Source organism: Engraulis encrasicolus, chromosome 21, assembly GCF_034702125.1.
Source record: "Engraulis encrasicolus isolate BLACKSEA-1 chromosome 21, IST_EnEncr_1.0, whole genome shotgun sequence".
Classification (NCBI taxonomy): Eukaryota; Metazoa; Chordata; class Actinopteri; order Clupeiformes; family Engraulidae; genus Engraulis; species Engraulis encrasicolus.
In genome coordinates this window covers 6076074-6094879 of record NC_085877.1, presented here as the reverse complement: position 1 = coordinate 6094879, position 18806 = coordinate 6076074, and the positions used below count along the sequence as shown (strand labels likewise).

The following is an 18806-nucleotide window of genomic DNA, read 5'->3' as shown; positions in this document are numbered from 1 at the left end:
ACTACGCCTGATACCGACGAATCCTATCACAAAATCTCCACATACGGGCTGTTGATTGGATATCAAGTTGTGACCAATCCAAGTTGGAGATTTGTCTTCATTGGACAACTTGAATGTTGTGATAAAATACCGGTGTCACGACCACAAACTATTTTTAATACATTTTCTGTGTTCTGTTATTAGCCAACATTGTGCATACTGCTGATACAGAGCGTGGACATTGTGTCTTTGGTAACATGCTCATAATTTTCTTTTTCTTTACATCGATAAGAAGCTCAGATATCTTACTAATGGTCTTTGGCTAAAGTACCTGTTTGCTTTGGCTAATTTTAAAGGGTTTAATGAAGAGTTAAAAAAAAGTCTTTCCTGATGTGATATGATATTCAGACTGAAAATGTAATGACTTTAAATATGACAACCACTATTTAATGTCACAATTTATGCATAACATTAACATAGTAGGCTATGTGAATTAAGCTTACTGTAGGTTTTGTTTGCATATGCTAGGTTAGCTATTTCTTTGAGAGTATTGGGATTTTTCCTTTAGTGTGTCAGTAGCACCACACAGTCTGTAACACCACACAAGCCTTTTCAGTTGTATGATAACTGTTAGATTTACTATCAAATGCTGCTCTGCTTCTGAAGCAAGCGTGTATTTGTGATAAAGTTTCCTTATCTGTTGTCTTGAAGATCTTTTTCATCACACAGAGTAGAGCTACCACAATGCCAGTGCAGGCCTTTTCATTCCCAGTGCCAGAGACCAGGTTCTTCCAGGCTGGCCGATGTGTCTTCAAATTCAAGATCACTTGTGGTGGCAACTACAGGCAAGTGGATAATGGCGGTACCTGGTTTGTTGGTTGAAGGGATGAAGCTTATGATTAACTTCTGTCTTTTCTAATGGTACATAGTGGTGAAGACATGGCTTATGACGATTTTGTGAATGAGGAACTAGAGGTAAGGATACTATGCACATGGACATGCTGTCTTCAAACCAAAGAGGGCAATAAATTCACATGTGGGCTTGTGTTTCATAGGATACAATTCGCATCACTCTTGCCAATTTGGATGCCCTTCAACCGTTTGCAACCAAACACTTCATTGTATTTCCATGTAAGTAATGGTGATCTTTTTGAATTTTAAAATGGATATTGCTTCAAAATAATAATAATAATAATAATTATAATTATAATAATAATAGTGATGTCTTACCTTCATTTGCACTTGTGCTTACTTTCCACTACAGTGATAATTAAGTAGTATACGTTCTTCTGTATGAAATCAAATTTGTGAACCTTCATGTTTTCAACAGATAAATGTAAATGGGAACGAGTGTCAAAGCTGCGTTTTGCTCTGGATGGAGCAAAGCTGTCACTGTATCCCTACCTTATCACTCTCTACGTGGAGCCTCGTCTGCAGAGCCACGAAAACACAGGTGTGAAGCAGTGAAACTCTGTCTTATCCGCTGAATAAATGTTATCAGTTTTATTGTATATCACTTATTAGTTATCAGTTTTTTGTCTGTTCAGTTCAGTTATCTTTTTTTGTCTTTTGTCTTTCATCAAGTAGACAAGCAAACAGAGGAATGGTGCATTGCTGTAAGTTTATCCTCAGTTTTTATGCTTTGTTTTGATTATATTTTCCATATATTAATTGTGTCAGCTGAATAGTTTAACTACTAAAAACTAAATTGTTTTGAATAGTGTTGCACCGATACCGATACCAGTATCGGCCGGGGCCCCGATACTGCACTAAAATATTGGTATCGGTATCGGCCGATACCAACAAATAGGGCACCGATACCATTTACAGATGCTAGTATGACAGTTAAACAGAGTCTTGATCTTAGTTATTTTATATCGGTATTTACAGGTAAAAGTATAAAAAGTTCTACTGGAGTAGGAAGCAGCCTGACAAAGCCATAATAGCAATGATGTTACATCCAAGTAGTAGCCTATATAACTTTTTCATATATATACTGTATATAAATTTCGAACAGAGTAGTATCGGTATGGTATCGGTATCGGCCGATACTGCACAATCAGGTATCGGGTATCGGTATCAGGGCTGAAAAATGGTATCGGTGCAACACTAGTTTTGAATGTTATTGTGTGCAGGAGACTGGGTCACTACAGGAGTCTGCTCCTTGTCCTTCGAGCCCTGGAAGACCAAGAAAGCGCAGTAAGAGGGAACAGCCACAAGAGTGTGCCCTTCCACAGCCCAGTATGGACGCACACAACCAACAGCAGTGCGATGAGTAAGCACGCCTTACTGTGTGTGTGTGTGTGTGCGTGTGTGTGTGTGTGTGTGTGTGTGTGTGTGTGTGTGTGTGTGTGTTTGTGTGTGTGTATGCATTGGGTGTCAAGAGCAATCCTATCAACCTTTGTGTGAACATAAGTTATTGTGGTTTTCTTTTTGTCTTTTTTATTTTACCAATTTTACTTATTTTAATTTTAATTACTCCCTGTGCTTTGATTTCAATTGCCTCAGTCTGTCATAGAGACTGAGTAGAGAAATTAAGGAGCCTTATAGATGATGTATGTCGCTCTCTCTAGGTCGTCCTCAGACGAGCCTTCCATCGTTGCTTCCAGTCATGCCGATTCTCCTCCATTCATATTTTCAGTTCGCTGGTACTCTGGGCTCTGGCGTCCTTCTTGAGTATGTCCACAAATGTTAGTGTGGGACGTTTTCTTAACCGGCACCCACGTGATGGTTCCCATAGCACCAGTTTGCTGGCTGGCAGTTCTGCGTGCCTTTGGCAATGTCCTGCAAGTCTCATTCTCCTTATAGCTATCTTCTCGCTCACCCTTGGTATTCCCTCGTATAGGATTTCGTTGGTTACATTTGCACTCTTATTGATGTTAAGCACTGCACACAGCATCCTGGTGTAGCACCCATCAAGGGACTTCTCTAGGGTTGGATTCAGGGTCCAGCATTCACTGCCATAGAGGAGGACGGACTCTACTGTCGCGTAGAAGAAGATGAGTTTGATTGAACGGGGGAGATTGGAGTTCCATACACTGGCCATACCGTTCAGGGCCCTCCACGCAAGTGCCTTCCTCACTTTTAGATCTTGCTCAGTAGAGTTGACCCATGAGCCCAGGTATTTGAAATCGTCGACTTCTTTCAGCACAGTGCCTCCTGCTGTACTCAGAGGTTGATGTTCAGGTAGGATGTTGTAGGTGACTGGCCACAAGATAAGCATTGGAAGCCATTATGCTTCAATGTGTAGCAAAACGTGTCCTCTCTTGATACTTGACAAACATTTCATTCATTATTAGTGAAGGGGGGGCACTTGCTTCGCTGTGTAGAACTAATAGAGGAGGAACACACCACTTGCTTGTTGCTTGTCTCGATTATGTGAGGCCCCTTAAAGTAAGATACTTTAGACTCTGTTATGAAATATACGGTATAGGCCTCCGGGTCTCATCATCTCACTCTCAACCTACTGGGTTGCAGATAATAATTTAGTTCCTGGGGAAACCCCCTACTGTGGCACAGGGCACTGCACACCCACTCTCAGGCGTCCACTGTCGTGGCATTCCATAAGGGGAACAGTCGAGAGCACACAGCTAGCCGCCTCTTGTCCATTCTGGCCCTTTGCTTTGGGGCTGACTCAAACACCGAATGTTTATTGCCTCCCTATAACCGGATGTCCATGTGTAGTCAGTGTTGTGTGATAATGTTGGTGGTAGTCGTGACCAAAGACATATAATGTCTACAGTCGTGACCCTCAGCAAATGAGGTTGCAGACTTGCCCCTGCTGGGCCTTTTGTTTTGGTGTTTAATGTGCTGGAAATGGCCACGGGAATGGGACGTGTCTGTCTGGAGCCGACACATCAAAACATACACACACACACACACACACACACACACACACACACACACACACACACACACACACACACACACACACACACACACACACACACACACACACCGTCCCATACACAAAACTCACAGCACACGCACAAATACAACATCAAGACACACAGACAAACACACACACACAAACTCTCACACACACAGACTAGCACAAATGTCCCCTTTTTTGTGATTGTTTCTCTTTCTCGAATGTTCTCTCTCTCTCTTTCCGCCACCCTCTGTGTTAAAGCACAGTCATGCTTTCAAGGAGATTAATGAGCAATTTAACACAGACAAATCCTGACTCATAATAGCTATGAGACGAAAATAATTCAGCTGAAATAGTGCTCCTCTCTCTCTCTCTCTCTCTCTCTCTCTCTCTCTCTCTATCTCTCTCTCTCTCTCTCTCTCTCTCTCTCTCTCTCTCTCCTAGGGACTCTCCGGAGCAGGTTGATGAGGCAGAAGAAATAGTGTATGACAGTAAGGTAAGTAACTTGTCTTTGCATCTCATCTCTGAATGGGGCTTTATTGGCACCGCAGGGCAGCAAAACTGACACGTTAGCCCAGAAAGGCGCAATAAACTTGGCACCATTACGTTAATTATAGCAGCAGATTAAAAATAAAAGCTGGGAAGGATTTCATATTTTTAGACAACTTGATAATGCTGCTCGTGTTCAAATGTGCAGAAATCTGTCTCTCTTTCATTCATCTACCCCCCGCCCCCAACCACCACCACCACCTTTCTCATGCTCTCTCTCTCCTCACTCTCACTCACTACTTCTCCTCACTCGCTCTCATATGTGTATACATACATACAGGTTTTTATGCATTTATGAACTTCTCACACACATTTCTATACTATTTCTTCATTGATAGATTCGCCTAGTAGTACATGTTAGCATTAAGGTAATAAAATACTTATGAACCTCAAATGATTCACGTTTACTGTGCACACACTCTTCTGATTCCTCTGTCCTCCAGGCCAATGCTGAAGGCTCTGAAGAAAACATGCAAGAAGAAGCTCTTACAGAAGGTGAACATATTGCGACTTAAAGATGACACACTAATGCTTTGGACATTACATACGCATGACAGTTAAATCATCATGGTATAGTGTTACATGTAATAAAGCATCAGACTGTTCGTTTATTTTACACCTTGATCACAGAATTTGAGTTTAATCGTGGCCAATGTTGTTCATCAGCAGCCGTTTATTTTATTTTATTTCTTTAAGATATTTTTTGGTCTTTTAGATTTTATTAGTGACAGGACAGTTTGAGAGACAGGAAACATTTGGGAGAGAGAGATGGGGAAGGGACGGCAAAGTACCTAGAGAACCCAAAGAACCCAAAGAACCCGGGCCGGCCGCGTAGTAGACGAGTGCCGTTAAGCCATGGTAGGGCCATCAGCAGCAGTTTAGTGGTAAAAAAGAGAACTACTGTACATAGTTCGATAATAAACTACACTTATCCTTAACAGAAGCAATGATGAAAGTAAATACCTGATTGATTGGGTTTTTTAAAAGCTGTACGTGTCAGTCCCTTAATACAATGGAACATTCGCTGTCTAATAGACAACCTACATGAAACTTGTGCTCTTTATAATTATTGATGAAATATCATACTATAACATTACCTAAAATATGTCAATCATTTTCATTGCACCTTTCTCTTATGACACTGTTATGTCAATTAAATGTTTAGGAATGTGTTTTATTTAGCTGGCCTTCCATTCAATCTGTTCATGTGCAATTACCTATTCAATCAAGAATATCTGAATGCACTTATATGTTTGCAGGCTAAAAGCGATGGTTGTCTCAATAAAACACATCACTACGAAAGTGCGTAACTGATTATAATAATGTTGAGTGGAAATCTGACTACTGTCTCACTCGCTTCTCTGTCCTCTCCCACTACACTGCTTCATATTCATCACAGAGCTACTTTATGAAGAGAATGATGACGCTGAGGAAGAGGAACAAGAATCACCTGAGGAGGGAAAGCCGAGCATTCTCACTCGAATAGCCAGGTACGTGCCCGTCGGCACAATACAGCTCTGTCTTTAATACATTGTCTCATACAAGCAGGCAGAACAGATGTGGTATACCTGTACACTGGAGCCTCATAATGCACACCGTTCCACCAGTGGAACACTGTAATAGTCTTTGAAAAGTTAACTGCCACAGTACTACACTACTCTAATATAACACATGGCCTTTGTTAAGGCACTATGACTTGGTCATTGTCATTCTGGTAACAGCAAAAATGTATAATGCCATGTCTTAATCAGTTAAGTCTCCAATGAGATACAATACAATACAATACAATACAATTATGCAGTACTATCCAGTATTGCATATTTCATAAGCTTTCATACTACCACTTCCCCTGTATCAAGTGGAGTGGTAAAACTAGATAATTTAAATCCAAGTCTGGTATAAGACAAACATCTAATGACTTGTCCTGTTTATTTTCTCAACAGAGCAACGTTTCCCTTCTCAGTTTTCTTCCGAAAATGAGAGATTCTCAAGTTGTTTCAGTGGTGATTAGTGTTAATCTGCTTTTTTAAGAATGTTATGAGTCTTTGAAATGAGAAAAGTATTTTAATGCTTGTCTTAGATATATGATATAATTAGTAGCCTGTACCTTATTTTTTAACAGCTTGAATACATGCCAAATGCCATGTTATGACAATAGTTATGACAATAAATCATTTTTATTTGCACCAGATCAATTTCCCTCATAATAGGTGTGTGTACGTGACTGTTAAGATGTGTGGTATTGTTTAAAAAAACAAACAAAAAAAACATGAATTTGTGTGCATTACAACACGTAAGACAACTCAAAAGACAAAACAGTGCCAACTCTTATTAAAGATTTCTCTTCAACTGCTTAACACGTCGTGGCTACTCAAGCAGAGGTGTTGTGTTGTCAGAGGGCTTCCCCGTGCCATCTCATCATCACACAGTATCTCTTCTCTCACATGTTGAGCCTTTGCCAGTTATGAAACCGTGACTAAATGCCAATTACTAAGCCCTTTGTTCCTTTAGTACTCCTGACAGTCAATTATCACTGAGGTGCATGTTTTTGATTTGATTGCTTTGCTTTATGAATGTATTCATTCTTTTTCTTCTTTTTTTTCCAAATGTGTACATACTGCACATGTTCTCAGACCCAGTCAGTGTCCTTTTGTCTTAAAACTCATGACAACTGACTCATTTGTTCTCTCACATCCACTGGATCTACTCTACTGTAACCTGGTACAGTATGATCAAGGACATTTAGTTTATCCTCGGGCCTTTTGTTTGATCTCTACATGGCCATTTTCAATATTGAAAATTGGGGCCCTACAATGTCTTAACGGTAGGGCACTCGTCTGCTACTCGGCTGGCCCGGGTTTGATTCGGGCCCGGGTACTTTGCCAACCCTTCTTCTGTCCACATGCCACATAAAGTAGAATATCCATTCTACACATACAGTACATCTAAACAAGGTTTCAATGTGTTTATCAGCTATCAAAAGGCAATTTTCTAGAATGGCAACATATTAGACAATAAAGCTTTTGAATCTTTGAATCTTGAATCTTGAACTTGAGTTCTGTTTATGGTCTATAATTACTCTGGGTCCGTGTGGAAAGTGCTACATTTAGATAATTAGATAAATGGGTATTTGAGTTACGTGTTTAAATAAACACCCAACTGCATCATACTGTATGTAAGGGTCTGACTCCACGACTAGTGACTGTGGCTTGTGCAGCGTCTCTGCATTTCCAGGCAGTTTCCTGTAACCTGGAGACGCAGCGTGCCTTGTAAAACGATAATATTATGAATCTGTTGACTTCCACTTCCACTTTGCGGGCCAGTTATTCTGGGCAGCCTGACGCCAGTTTAGGGCTTAGAGCATTTTCCCCACTCATTATTAAAACCAATTGCACTCGGCTCACCTCTTGCCCTTTCACCCTCTCTAAGGACTTGCCCTCCACTTAATGACTCCTCTCTTCCTTTTCCTCTTCTTTCCCTCTCTTTTACCCCCTTAGATTTTTTGTCTCACTTGATCTCACCTGAGAAATTATTTGTGCATTTTAGGTAATTTAGTATAGTAAAAAGTATATACCAAGTTTCTCTTGGTGTGAGTGTGGTATATTTTAACCATGGATAGGAGAAAGATAGCAGGAGCCTGTTAAGTCACAGGAATGTTACAAATGTGAACGGAGAAAAAAAAGAGTTGTCTCCTGACTGACATGTGACATCCTTCTTGTAAGTGGAGCGGCACTCGGAGCCCATTACACATGTGTGCGTGTGTTTGCATGCGTGTTGTGTGCACACACGCGTTGTGTTTACACATGTGTTTGGCGAGGTATGGGGGGGGACTTAGTGATGTAAGCCATTCCGTTTCCGATGACATCAGGCAAGTGGCCTGTGATGAGGTTGCAGGGTGTAATAGTTTTTAGCGTTTGTGTACATGTGCATGTGTGTGTGTGTGTGGCTGTTGTCAAGGGCGTGGAATATAATTGTGCTGGTTCGTGAGTTGCACCCCTGGAGTACAGGGGACTGTGGCTGCTTTCTGTTAAAACTTGGGGGGTAGGTCAGGCATCAAGGATCTGCCGCCTGGTGTTGCGGGTGGCCCTGGCTCTGTCCCTGTCCTGGCCTGGCAAGACCCGAGCAGGGAGTTCTGCTGTCTCATTCACAAAGTGCTGCACCATGACTGGCCACCGAGACACGCATCACGCCATTCAGTGTTACATTACGAAACGCGATCCTTAAAATGAAACATTCTGCGGCCGAGAGTGCATGTGTAGTCACTGAGGTAAAACAGTATTAGGCATCATTAGAAAACCCTATTAAATACTAATAAACTAAAAAAGCACAGCAATGTGTGTGTATGTGTGTGTGTGTGTCTGAACACAAACACACACACTTGAGTACAAACCCACAGAACCTTATGACCCAGCCACGGACTTCCTCCTTCAACAACCTAGCCCAGAATAATAGAGAGAATGGAAAAGCCAGGCCCAGGACATAGAGGGGGGGTATGTTGAGTGGGGGTTGTTAGCCCTGGGTGTATCTATCGCCCACTTTAACACAACACAGATACAGCACGTCAACCAGATGCGCCACACACACACACACACACATGCAGAGATCCGGGTGTATTTATAAATCGAGGGGGAAAAGTAGTATCCCGAGGATACCATGCTCTCGAGGTTCACATGTAAGGTCAAATACAAAAATGGCTGAAGTTAATTTGAGCTGTATAAATCCCATTTCTTTAGCTTCTACTGGGAAAGCAATCTGCTCTTCCAGTTTTACCCTCAGTCACGCTATCCCTTTCCTTTTGATTTACAACTAGAGGATATTGAGGCTGAAGCAAGCTAGGAAATGAAAGCAAGAGAGAAGAGGTGTTTGACCGGAAAGGTATACATATAGTACATACAACTAACTTAAACTGGAAGGAGGGTTTAAGGGTTTATCCTCACAAACTTAGATTGTTTGAAAGCAGGGGGTGGGTGTGCCTGAGGGGGTGGTGGGGTGGGCTGGAGTGGAGAGGAGTGGAGAGCTTATCCTCACCTGCACTACTTATAGCCCTGTGTGTGAGGCAGTGTCTCCACAGCACACTCACACACCTGTCTGCCTGCTGCACGCCCGTTTGACTTACCTGCGCACACCTGGATCCAGCTAGAACTTGCTTACAGGTAAAGGAAATCAACGCTTCTTTTTCAAACTGAGCTATTGCTAAGCAAAGTTGTATTGTTAAAGTAGTGCTTGTCAGTAATAGTCAAATAATTGTCAACTGTATTTATTTGGCTATGCTTGATTTATTGCTTATCATGTCTTCATCATTGCTGGAAACAGCATACTTTCATCACGTTTGATGTATTACTTTGAGTTATGGATATACACATGGGTACTGCTAACTTTTAACTTCATTTTGCATTTGTAAAAGAACCATCAAGTTTTGTTCAGTAACTTTTCAGCAGAATCAGTACTGATAGCAGTGCAGCATTCTATCATTATTCCTTACAAAGAATGTAGAGGCATGCTTAGCCATGTCCCCCTTTTAGAGGAGAGGAAGGAAAGTTGCCCCCTAAAACGAGGGGGCCAATTTGACATCACGCCCACCCCCCATAATGGTGTCCCAAGACAATAATTGGAAAGCGTGCGCGCCTCTTTTAGAATGCCAGCGCTGGAAAGGGACTGAGATGGGGTCAGGTCATACACACAGCAGGAAAATTGAGAAGCAAAAGGAAACGATGACTTTAGTGCAAAGGCAAACATTGTTTAATCACTCCCAAGGACATGGAGGCAACTGCTAGCGAGAGGCTTTTTTTTTTTTTAAATGTGAAGCATGGTCCAACCAAGAGGTGGTCTGTCTTTTAATGCTGACACTTTGGGGAAGCTAAATGCTCTTAAACCAGGAACTCTCCTCTGAAATATACAATGTATTGTATTCACTTGATTTGACTTGAGAGGATATTATTATACTTGGATTATTTACTGCTATACTGTCAACTCGGATAATAGATTGTTTTTCTGTTTTCCCCATGGTTAAGCAAGCATGGCTCCAGTCTGTCAAATGAGTCGTGTGGTGTGAGAGAGATGGGATTCTGATAAAATACATAAAGAGCACATTGTCTTCCTTCCTACACACTAACACCTGTCTTAATGAGAGCAGAGCAGGTGAGCTGAAGGGGGTATTCCACCTCAGACATCCAAACCATTACTTAAGCCTGATGGGATTCAACCATTTGATGGAATGATAGGGTCTTACTTGCTTAAGCATCAGACCACCTTCCAACAAAGCAAAGCAAACATGCATTCAAGAGGCAATGTGTAATAAAGAAAGGCTGTCTTAACTACGGGTGTGCAAAAATGATCATGACAATATAACGTGTCGGGCCTCTTTACGCATCGTATCGTGATGCATATTAGTTACAGGTTTTGCCAATACTCAGCCTTGTCACTTGTCAGTAGAAACAAGTCCACACATTTATCTTATTTAGGAGTGAAACGCATTACCAGTGCTATCATAACGATAAATAGTTCTAGTGAAGGTGGTGACAGGAAGCAAGTGGGGAGAGAGACAAGGAAGGACTAGCAAAGGACCCGGGCCGGGAATCTAACCCGGGTCAGCCGCATGGTAGATGAGTGCCCTACCGTTTGGGCACGGCAGGGCCGATAGGTATACATTAACACTGTAATGACCTCAAAGGCAGCAATACACACAAAGAAAAATTGCCATAAATGTTGTATCACATGTATCGCAATGTGTGTTGTATCATGACCCCTGTATCATGATATGTATTGTATGGTGAGCTTGTTGCAAATTCCCTGCCCTAGTCTTAACCACAATAAATGAATCTCTATTTGACCTTTGACCTTTTTCTCCCCTCAGACCGTGTGGTGATGTCGAGCTGTGTGACTCCGTGTGTTCTCCTGCTTGTGGTCCCTCTGCTGGCCCTGCTACTTCTCAGCCCCATCAGCCACAGCTATGAGGTCTTAAGCCCTGGCTGCCACCTCTACCGTACGTTGCACACACACACACACACACACACACACACACACACTCTTCAGACCACCAAATACCATACAAACCACACACCACGTACAAATTGAGGTGAAGATTATGGTTCTGTTAGTGATTCACAGGCATTCAAATGATCTCCATCACCATTTATTCATGTAGACAACTAAAACATATTGCATTTCAAATTTTCCTCTGTATCCATGCGATACGATTTTTGCTGTTGTCATGTTGCAGATTGTTTTGTTGTATAGATTAGCTGAGTGGGACATGTTCACAGGTTAGGTTTGGTAAATAAAAACTCGCCGAACATAAATATGTTCTCTTACCCATTCTGTCTCTCTGTCTCCTCTGGACAGCCTTCAACGTGACCATCCGCAGTGACCGCAAGGGGACGTGTCGCGGGACCCACGTGGTGTACGCCTGCGTGGGCTACTGCGAGTCCAGCGCCTTCCCCTCGCGCTACTCTGTCCTGCTGGCCTCCAACTTCACCCACAACATCACCTCCGCCTCCCGATGCTGCACCATCAGCAGAGACACCAAGGTGAGGGAGGACGCAGATACTAGAGGAAAACTAGAGGAGACGCGCGCACACTATCGCCTAATATTTAACCCATTTTGTCCTAAGCCATTTTTGGGAAAGGGTGCCCTCTACCTATTAAATCCTAAATATCGCAGCCTCCGAAGCTCATACAAACATGAAATTTGTTACATTTAAAAGCTAGGACCCTCGTTTTGCCTTAGAATGTGTTCATTCAGCTCTAACTTACCCACATTTTTAATAAAACAGCTCAAATCTCAAGAATCTGAATGCAGCGTATATGTGTATTCAGGATACAATGGGTTAACACAGTTCTTAACTGGGTGCTGAATATAAACCAGATGATAAAGGAAGCGAAGGAGAGCACTCTTCCTGTTTTTCTTTGTTTATTCGCCCACAAATGTTTCGGGCAGAGCCTTTCCTCAGCATGTAAGGGTGATGACATTGTGGGCGACTAAACAAAGAAAAACCTGAAGCGTGCTGTCATTCGCTTCCTTTATTATGGAGGACGCAGATACCCGTCATGCCATGGGGAGGGCTCACCATACAGAGATGGCAGCCTGCATTCACTAGTTGTTATATCCAGGGCCCCGTATTCCAAATAGCCTGGTTTTAGCTGTCCAATTCAGCCAGGTGGTTGCCAGCTTGAATGATCACCTGGTTTACTTGCACAGGTAAAACAAGGTCATTTGGAATATGTGGCACTGGATTATAAAAGCAGTGGTGTAGTCTACGTAGAACGCAGGTATACGGAGTATACCCACTTCTAAATTTTAGGGACTTCAGTATACCCACTTAAAATTGATTGATCCATTGTTTAGAATAGCATAAATATATACAGTATACCCACTTCAAAAAATGCTCAAATATACAGTATACCCACTTCAAAAAAGTAGACTACGCCGCTGTTGTAAACTACTCCATCTAAATTACCCATCACTGTCCATAATGTTGTGGGGAGGGCGGAAGGTAGAAGAGGGTGTTTCTAATATATATATCCATGGCTGTCACAGATTATGAATGCACATTGATGTCTTTCTTAATGTGTAACTTTAAGTCCCTTAAGGTCTTACGAAATAAATGGTAAAAAATACCAGCAGGTATTAACAGCTACCTGTACAATCCTCCCCCTCCTGTATCTGTTTTGTTTTTCAAAAATGATACAACGGGGGGCGCCATGGGTCAGTGGGCTAAAATGCCATCCGTGATGGGTTCAGTGCCACATATTCCAAATGACCTGGTTTTACCTGGTGATTGTCTGGCTGAATTGGACAGGTAAAACCAGGTCATTTGGAATATGTGGCCCTGGAATGTAACTGTTAAATACAGGTTTCCCATCACTGGATGCCATACCATACATACAGGGATCTAGGGAACCCTCTCCTACACATTTCTGCTATACTCTCCCTGACCTAACTTTTTTGTCTCTGCCTCCTTAGGTGAAGGTTCGCCTGGACTGCCCGCGGGGCCGCCGCCATGATGACATTGAGATTCTAACGGCACAGGCCTGCAGGTGTGACATGTGCCGCAAGTCCCGCTACTGACCGAGAGACGTCATGGAAAACTGGCAGTATTCAACCAACACAAACTTAGCAAACTTTAAAACAGAACAGAACAGTGTAACTTGTCATTGTCATTGTGTGTGTGTGTGTGTGTGTGTGTGTGTGTGTGTGTGTGTGTGTGTGTGTGTGTGTGTGTGTGTGTGTGTGTGTGTGTGTGTGTGTGTGTGTGTGTGTGAGAGAGAGTGTGAGTGAGAGAGAGAGAGAGAGAGAGAGAGAGAGAGAGAGAGAGAGAGAGAGAGAGAGAGAGAGAGAGAGAGAGAGAGAAGGTTAATATTGTTATAGTATGCAAACCACTGTTTCTGAAAAGTGCACTTAAACCTGACACAAGTTAATGATGTAGTGAATGTACATATTTAATTTATATTTATGTGTCTTTTGTAAATGAGAAATGTTTTAATAAACTAAATAAAAAATAAGAAAACACGTACTTATATTGTGTATTTATTTCTAATAACACTGCCACACTGTGACCATACAGTACATGGGTGAAGAAATGCCACTTAAGTTCATTAATAAATGAATGAAATGCCACTGAATTTCATTAACAAAAATGTTATTTAACAGCACCAATCTATGGTTGTAGACATCATTATGACAAAATGTTGAGCATTAGTTTGCGCCAATAATAATAATAGGCCTAATAATAAAAAAAAATGTTCATATCTGTGTACTTGGGGTGAACTTCAAAATGTGCGTATGTAACAATATCATGTGGCTATTGTAATGTTTAGCCTAAGAGTTCGTAGTCTCCTATCTCCCGTATTCCGCAGATGTCATCGTCACATCCCTGCCTGTGTCCTCTCAGAAGGTCTGGCACTCGGTGTGGAGCGAGGAGCAGACGGAGCAGTCACACTGCAGCGCGTGTGGGTAGTGGTAGAGAGGCGAGACATTGGGCTGGCAGCCAGGGAGTCTGGCTGTCAGGTGGCGCATGCGGCTGTAGGTGCATACTCGGTGATGGCGCTGGATGTAAGGATGCTCCGGCAGAGGCTTCTTGAAAAACGAGCGAAGCAACAACAAAAAGGCAACAGTAAATTTCAATTCAAACTGTGAGCCATGTTGAAAAAGGATATTGTTTAACTGTGTCGGAATACATCCCGTGCATACCATACCTCCCAGGTGTGGCATCTTCCCCAGCACGCTTCTGTCTGTATGCGCAGTCCCCTGCAGCCAGGCTTGTGCGCCATGAAGGAGAAGTCGCGCACGGCGCAACCACGAAAAGTGTGCAGTTTCGCCACAACGACGGACACCCCCAGCGCAGTGACCAGGAGCAGATGAGCGAGTGGAGAAACTCTGGGCGAACCTGTCCACATTCTGAAGAAATGATAGACACACATAATAGTGAATGAAAAATGCCCTTTACAATCACAATATTCTAAATGCCGAATATGGACATGGTTGGTGATAACGTGGACTTCTGATTTAGCGCCCTCTTTGGTGCCCAAATGGATAGACTATACAATTTGCCTCTTTACCGACATGCATCTGAATTCATTGTGGTGTATTAAAACTGACAAGGAAACTCCCTAAAGTCCCAAAAGCATTGGTACAGCGAGCGATTAAAGTTGTGCGAAATTACGCGGAAAAATAACGCGCAAAATTACGCACTGCACAAACACGTTTACTTTTCATTCAGAAGTTTCGTTGCTCCAACAGTAGGCTAGTCTCTTTATCTACATCGCCTTCTAAGTCAGCTATTGTGTTACACGGAGAAAGAGAAATTAATTGATCGCGCACAGCCTATAATTATTCTAAAAGTCAACCGGACATTGTTTTAAGCCTACCTGTTATTTTCAGGCGCTAATCCTCCATGTAAGTCTGGACATGTATCTCGTGTCGTCTCTCCAAAGAGCATTGTTTTAGCCTGGGCTGTGGGACACTCTGACATCATCACAATTATAGCAGAAATCCCATTAAGAGAGGGATACTCCCCGGAAAATAAGGCACAACTATTTTCATGAAGCTTAATCAAAATATTATGTTGAGGTTTGACCTAGATAAACTCCCCTCCTCACTGCTCAAGAATCTTACATGTGTGTTAAGTATCCTATAGTAGGAATTGGTCATTCATATTTTGGTAATAGCTAATACAATAATATTAGGAACAGATTGTCCAAATTCATTTCATTCATTCATTTTTTCCTATGATGAATTCCCCAAGTGTCAAACCAACATATTAACACTTGTGTCTGTTGTCCATTTTCCCCTGAATATTTTTTCTGTCAAGTGAGGGTCAAGGGCAATGGTTAGTTATAATCAATCAGTAGTTCTAACAAAACATGTACCACTGCAACAAAACAGCTGCCTGTCTCTATGGAGAAATCATCTTTCAGCTGTGTCATGGAAAGTTAAACAAGACCAATTAGCATTACATGCCAATCATGTCATTAGCGGCACTTACAGTAACTAATACCCTCACTTTGGAGACATTTCAGTGATTATGGATAATCATCAACATGAAATGTGTCCATGGTCACAGCATTTTAAATTAAGTCCACGAAAAGTAGAAAGCACACAGCAAAATGTAGACTATATGTTACCGAGTGATAGTATCAAAGCAGCATTATCTACAGGTGTATGCAGGAGTCTATGCTGGCTTCTCCCATGTCTTCTCCACCCTCCTCTAACCTGTGAACACTCCTCATTTCACCCAACCTACAATCTGATGTGTTGGGTGGTGGTTATCAGAACTTCTGGCTCAGAAAGTAGTTGCTCTGATGTTTTAATAAAGTTTTAACCGTTTGACGCCAGGAAAATCCACTTGCGGCTGCCATGACAATCATATGTGGAGCTGAATAAGAAATAAGACATAGAACACCAGCATGTTTCTGTGTATGTTCCATTATTTAGCTACATCTCCACTGTAATATTTCAGATTTGAAACATTCATCATATCTAAAAGTCTCAACAGGTCCTCAAAAATACATGTTCAAAACACCACACATCAACAGAGGGGACAGTGAGTGCCACTTTCAGTGACGCTACCTAATGCGTACATGTTCAACCCACTTTATTGCCTTCTCTAATTCTACAGCAGTCTCTCAGCACTGGACCTCTCGAGAGTAAGGAAGCTGTTCAACTATTTCAGTCATGTTGTTTTGCCATGTCTGTTGGGGTTCATTTTGTCACTCATATATCACACAAGATATTTTAAGAGAACTTCAGCCAGATGACATCTGAACATTAGGAGTCAGTGACGGTTGCAGCCTATCAACATGACAGAAAAAGTTGCCAAGTATGCTCAAGTTAATGTGGTGCAAAAAAAAGAACATGTATGTTAAGAGAAATGAAAAAAATGCACAGAAGGTAGGGTAATGGATTGTTTTTCATCGGTAAACAAAGACAATTCAACTTGGATTCACATGGCTGGTTTGGCACTGTGACACCAGAGACCAGCAGCAATGCTTTCAGGAAACAAAGAAGAACAATCAATCAAAGAGTTATACATTCCAATCGCAAACCCTGTGCTGTCTCAGGACGCTTCGTCATTGTACAACACTCTCTGACATTGCTACACATATCCTAAGAGAGCACATAAATAACGCGCAAAGGCACACACACGCAATGCACACTCAAGCAGACTCACGCGGACATGCGTGCACACACACGCACGCACGCACGCACGCACGCACACACGCGCACGCACGCACGCACACACGCACACACACACACACACACACACACACACACACACACACACACACTCATGCACGCATACATACACGCACACACATTTGTGTCTGTGTACCCAAATCAATCACCTCAACTGTCAATCAATTGTATCAACCATATCATATCAACCATATCCTGTCATATCATATCCTATCCTATCATATCATATCATATGTCACTTTTAAATAAAGTTGCAAGAATAAATAAAAAAAATACAAATAAACATCATAATAAATATCCAGTAACAACAAATTTCCTGTTTCGTAAAAACAAAGATTCCATACGAATGTAAACAAATGTAAAGTAACATTCAAATGGGGGTTTGCACAGAACTACAAAGAGACACTGTCACGTGCCAAAGGAGACGAGAACTCAACCAGGCACACAACCATCCAATACATGATGGAAATATTGCTAAAATAACATCTTTTGGACTTTTTTTCCTTTTATCCTCAAAAATAAGAAATCAAAAGACTAGTTCATTGTCACATCAGATCATTTTTTTAGTCTAGCAGCATACTTCTGTTGAGTTTTTTTTTTTTAAAGTGGTGCTACACTAGGTTACCCCCACCAACACTATATCCAGACATAGATAGAATATTTGTATATATATATAGATTTATATATAAAAACATCGGTTTATAATAGTAGTAGAAGTAGTAGTTGTAGAATAAGCAGAAGTAGGAACTTTATAATCATTACTTTTACAGCATTTTAACCATAAGCTCTCTTTATCTTCCTCATAATTGTCTGGAAGGACTTTGAAGTCCCTTAATCGGTACAGAGTGAAGAGGGTTCTCTCTCTCAGGCAGAGTTTTTTTTAACTCAACCAATTGGGAATGACTGCATGTGGCATATGTCTGTCTGTGTGCATTGTGTGGAGAAAAGAGAGAAGAGATAGAGAAGGGACCGAGATGAGATTCAAAGGGTCAAAGAAAGAAAAAGAGAAGAATCCAGGAAGAAAAAAAAACAGAAAGAAACTGGACACATGATGGAGAGATGTGCTGTGATGTACTATGTCATCATGCATGTGCTGCGAGTGTGTGTGTGTGTGTGTGTGTGTGTGTGTGTGTGTGTGTGTGTGTGTGTGTGTGTGTGTGTGTGTGTGTGTTTGTGTGTGTGTGTGTGTGTGTGTGTGTGTGTGTGGTAATTCAGTGTGTGAGTGCCTTGTAAATTCACGGGTCATAATTATCACATGGCCTGTGACATCATCTGGGAGCATTTGCATGGGAATGTACTGTATGGCAAATTAGAGTATATACTACTCCGAACTACGGCAAGACCAAATGTGAATTCTGTTGACTTGCGATTAGTATTCAGCACCAAGAGATGGATGTAGTGCCTGCTAGATCCACCAAAGCCCCCCAGGGTGCTACTGTACCAACCAGGCAGACCAACTCCTCAAAATGTCATAGTGTACGGATGGATACAGACCCATCACCTCTCACTTTTGACCAGGTTGCTTTTCTGAGCTGTTGACATTTACCACAATTTCAAACAACGACACAATCCACATTCGGCAAAAGATTCACTTGCAATGCTGTTTTGCGTTTGAACCCTTGTAGAGTCTTTAGTACATTGAATCATAGATGAAGCTTGTCATTGGTCAAGAATATCTCCGTTTGTTTGAGATGGTCCCGGTTCCCTGCGCCA

The 18806-nt window shown here is 41.8% G+C and overlaps 2 protein-coding genes across 2 annotated transcripts; one reads left to right on the top strand and one right to left on the bottom strand.

Annotated features, from left to right (window-relative positions):
- Positions 1 to 106: 106 nt before the first annotated feature.
- On the top strand, positions 107 to 13505 carry gpha2 (glycoprotein hormone subunit alpha 2). The gene is made up of 15 exons (XM_063187629.1): positions 107 to 231; positions 691 to 824; positions 909 to 954; positions 1035 to 1110; positions 1310 to 1432; positions 1564 to 1595; positions 2115 to 2254; positions 4295 to 4346; positions 4843 to 4894; positions 5799 to 5889; positions 6343 to 6361; positions 7634 to 7661; positions 11253 to 11381; positions 11741 to 11925; positions 13362 to 13505. Exons 2-15 carry the CDS (start codon positions 724 to 726, stop codon positions 13464 to 13466), a joined length of 1179 nt encoding a protein of 392 aa, XP_063043699.1. The 5' UTR covers positions 107 to 231; positions 691 to 723; the 3' UTR covers positions 13467 to 13505.
- A 556-nt stretch (positions 13506 to 14061) lies between these two features.
- Positions 14062 to 15325, bottom strand: LOC134437583 (glycoprotein hormone beta-5-like). The gene is made up of 3 exons (XM_063187066.1): positions 15266 to 15325; positions 14594 to 14795; positions 14062 to 14474 (listed from the first exon to the last, which is right to left on the bottom strand). The coding sequence occupies exons 2-3, from the start codon at positions 14792 to 14794 to the stop codon at positions 14286 to 14288; spliced, it is 390 nt and encodes a 129-aa protein (XP_063043136.1). The 5' UTR covers position 14795; positions 15266 to 15325; the 3' UTR covers positions 14062 to 14285.
- Positions 15326 to 18806: the final 3481 nt, after the last annotated feature.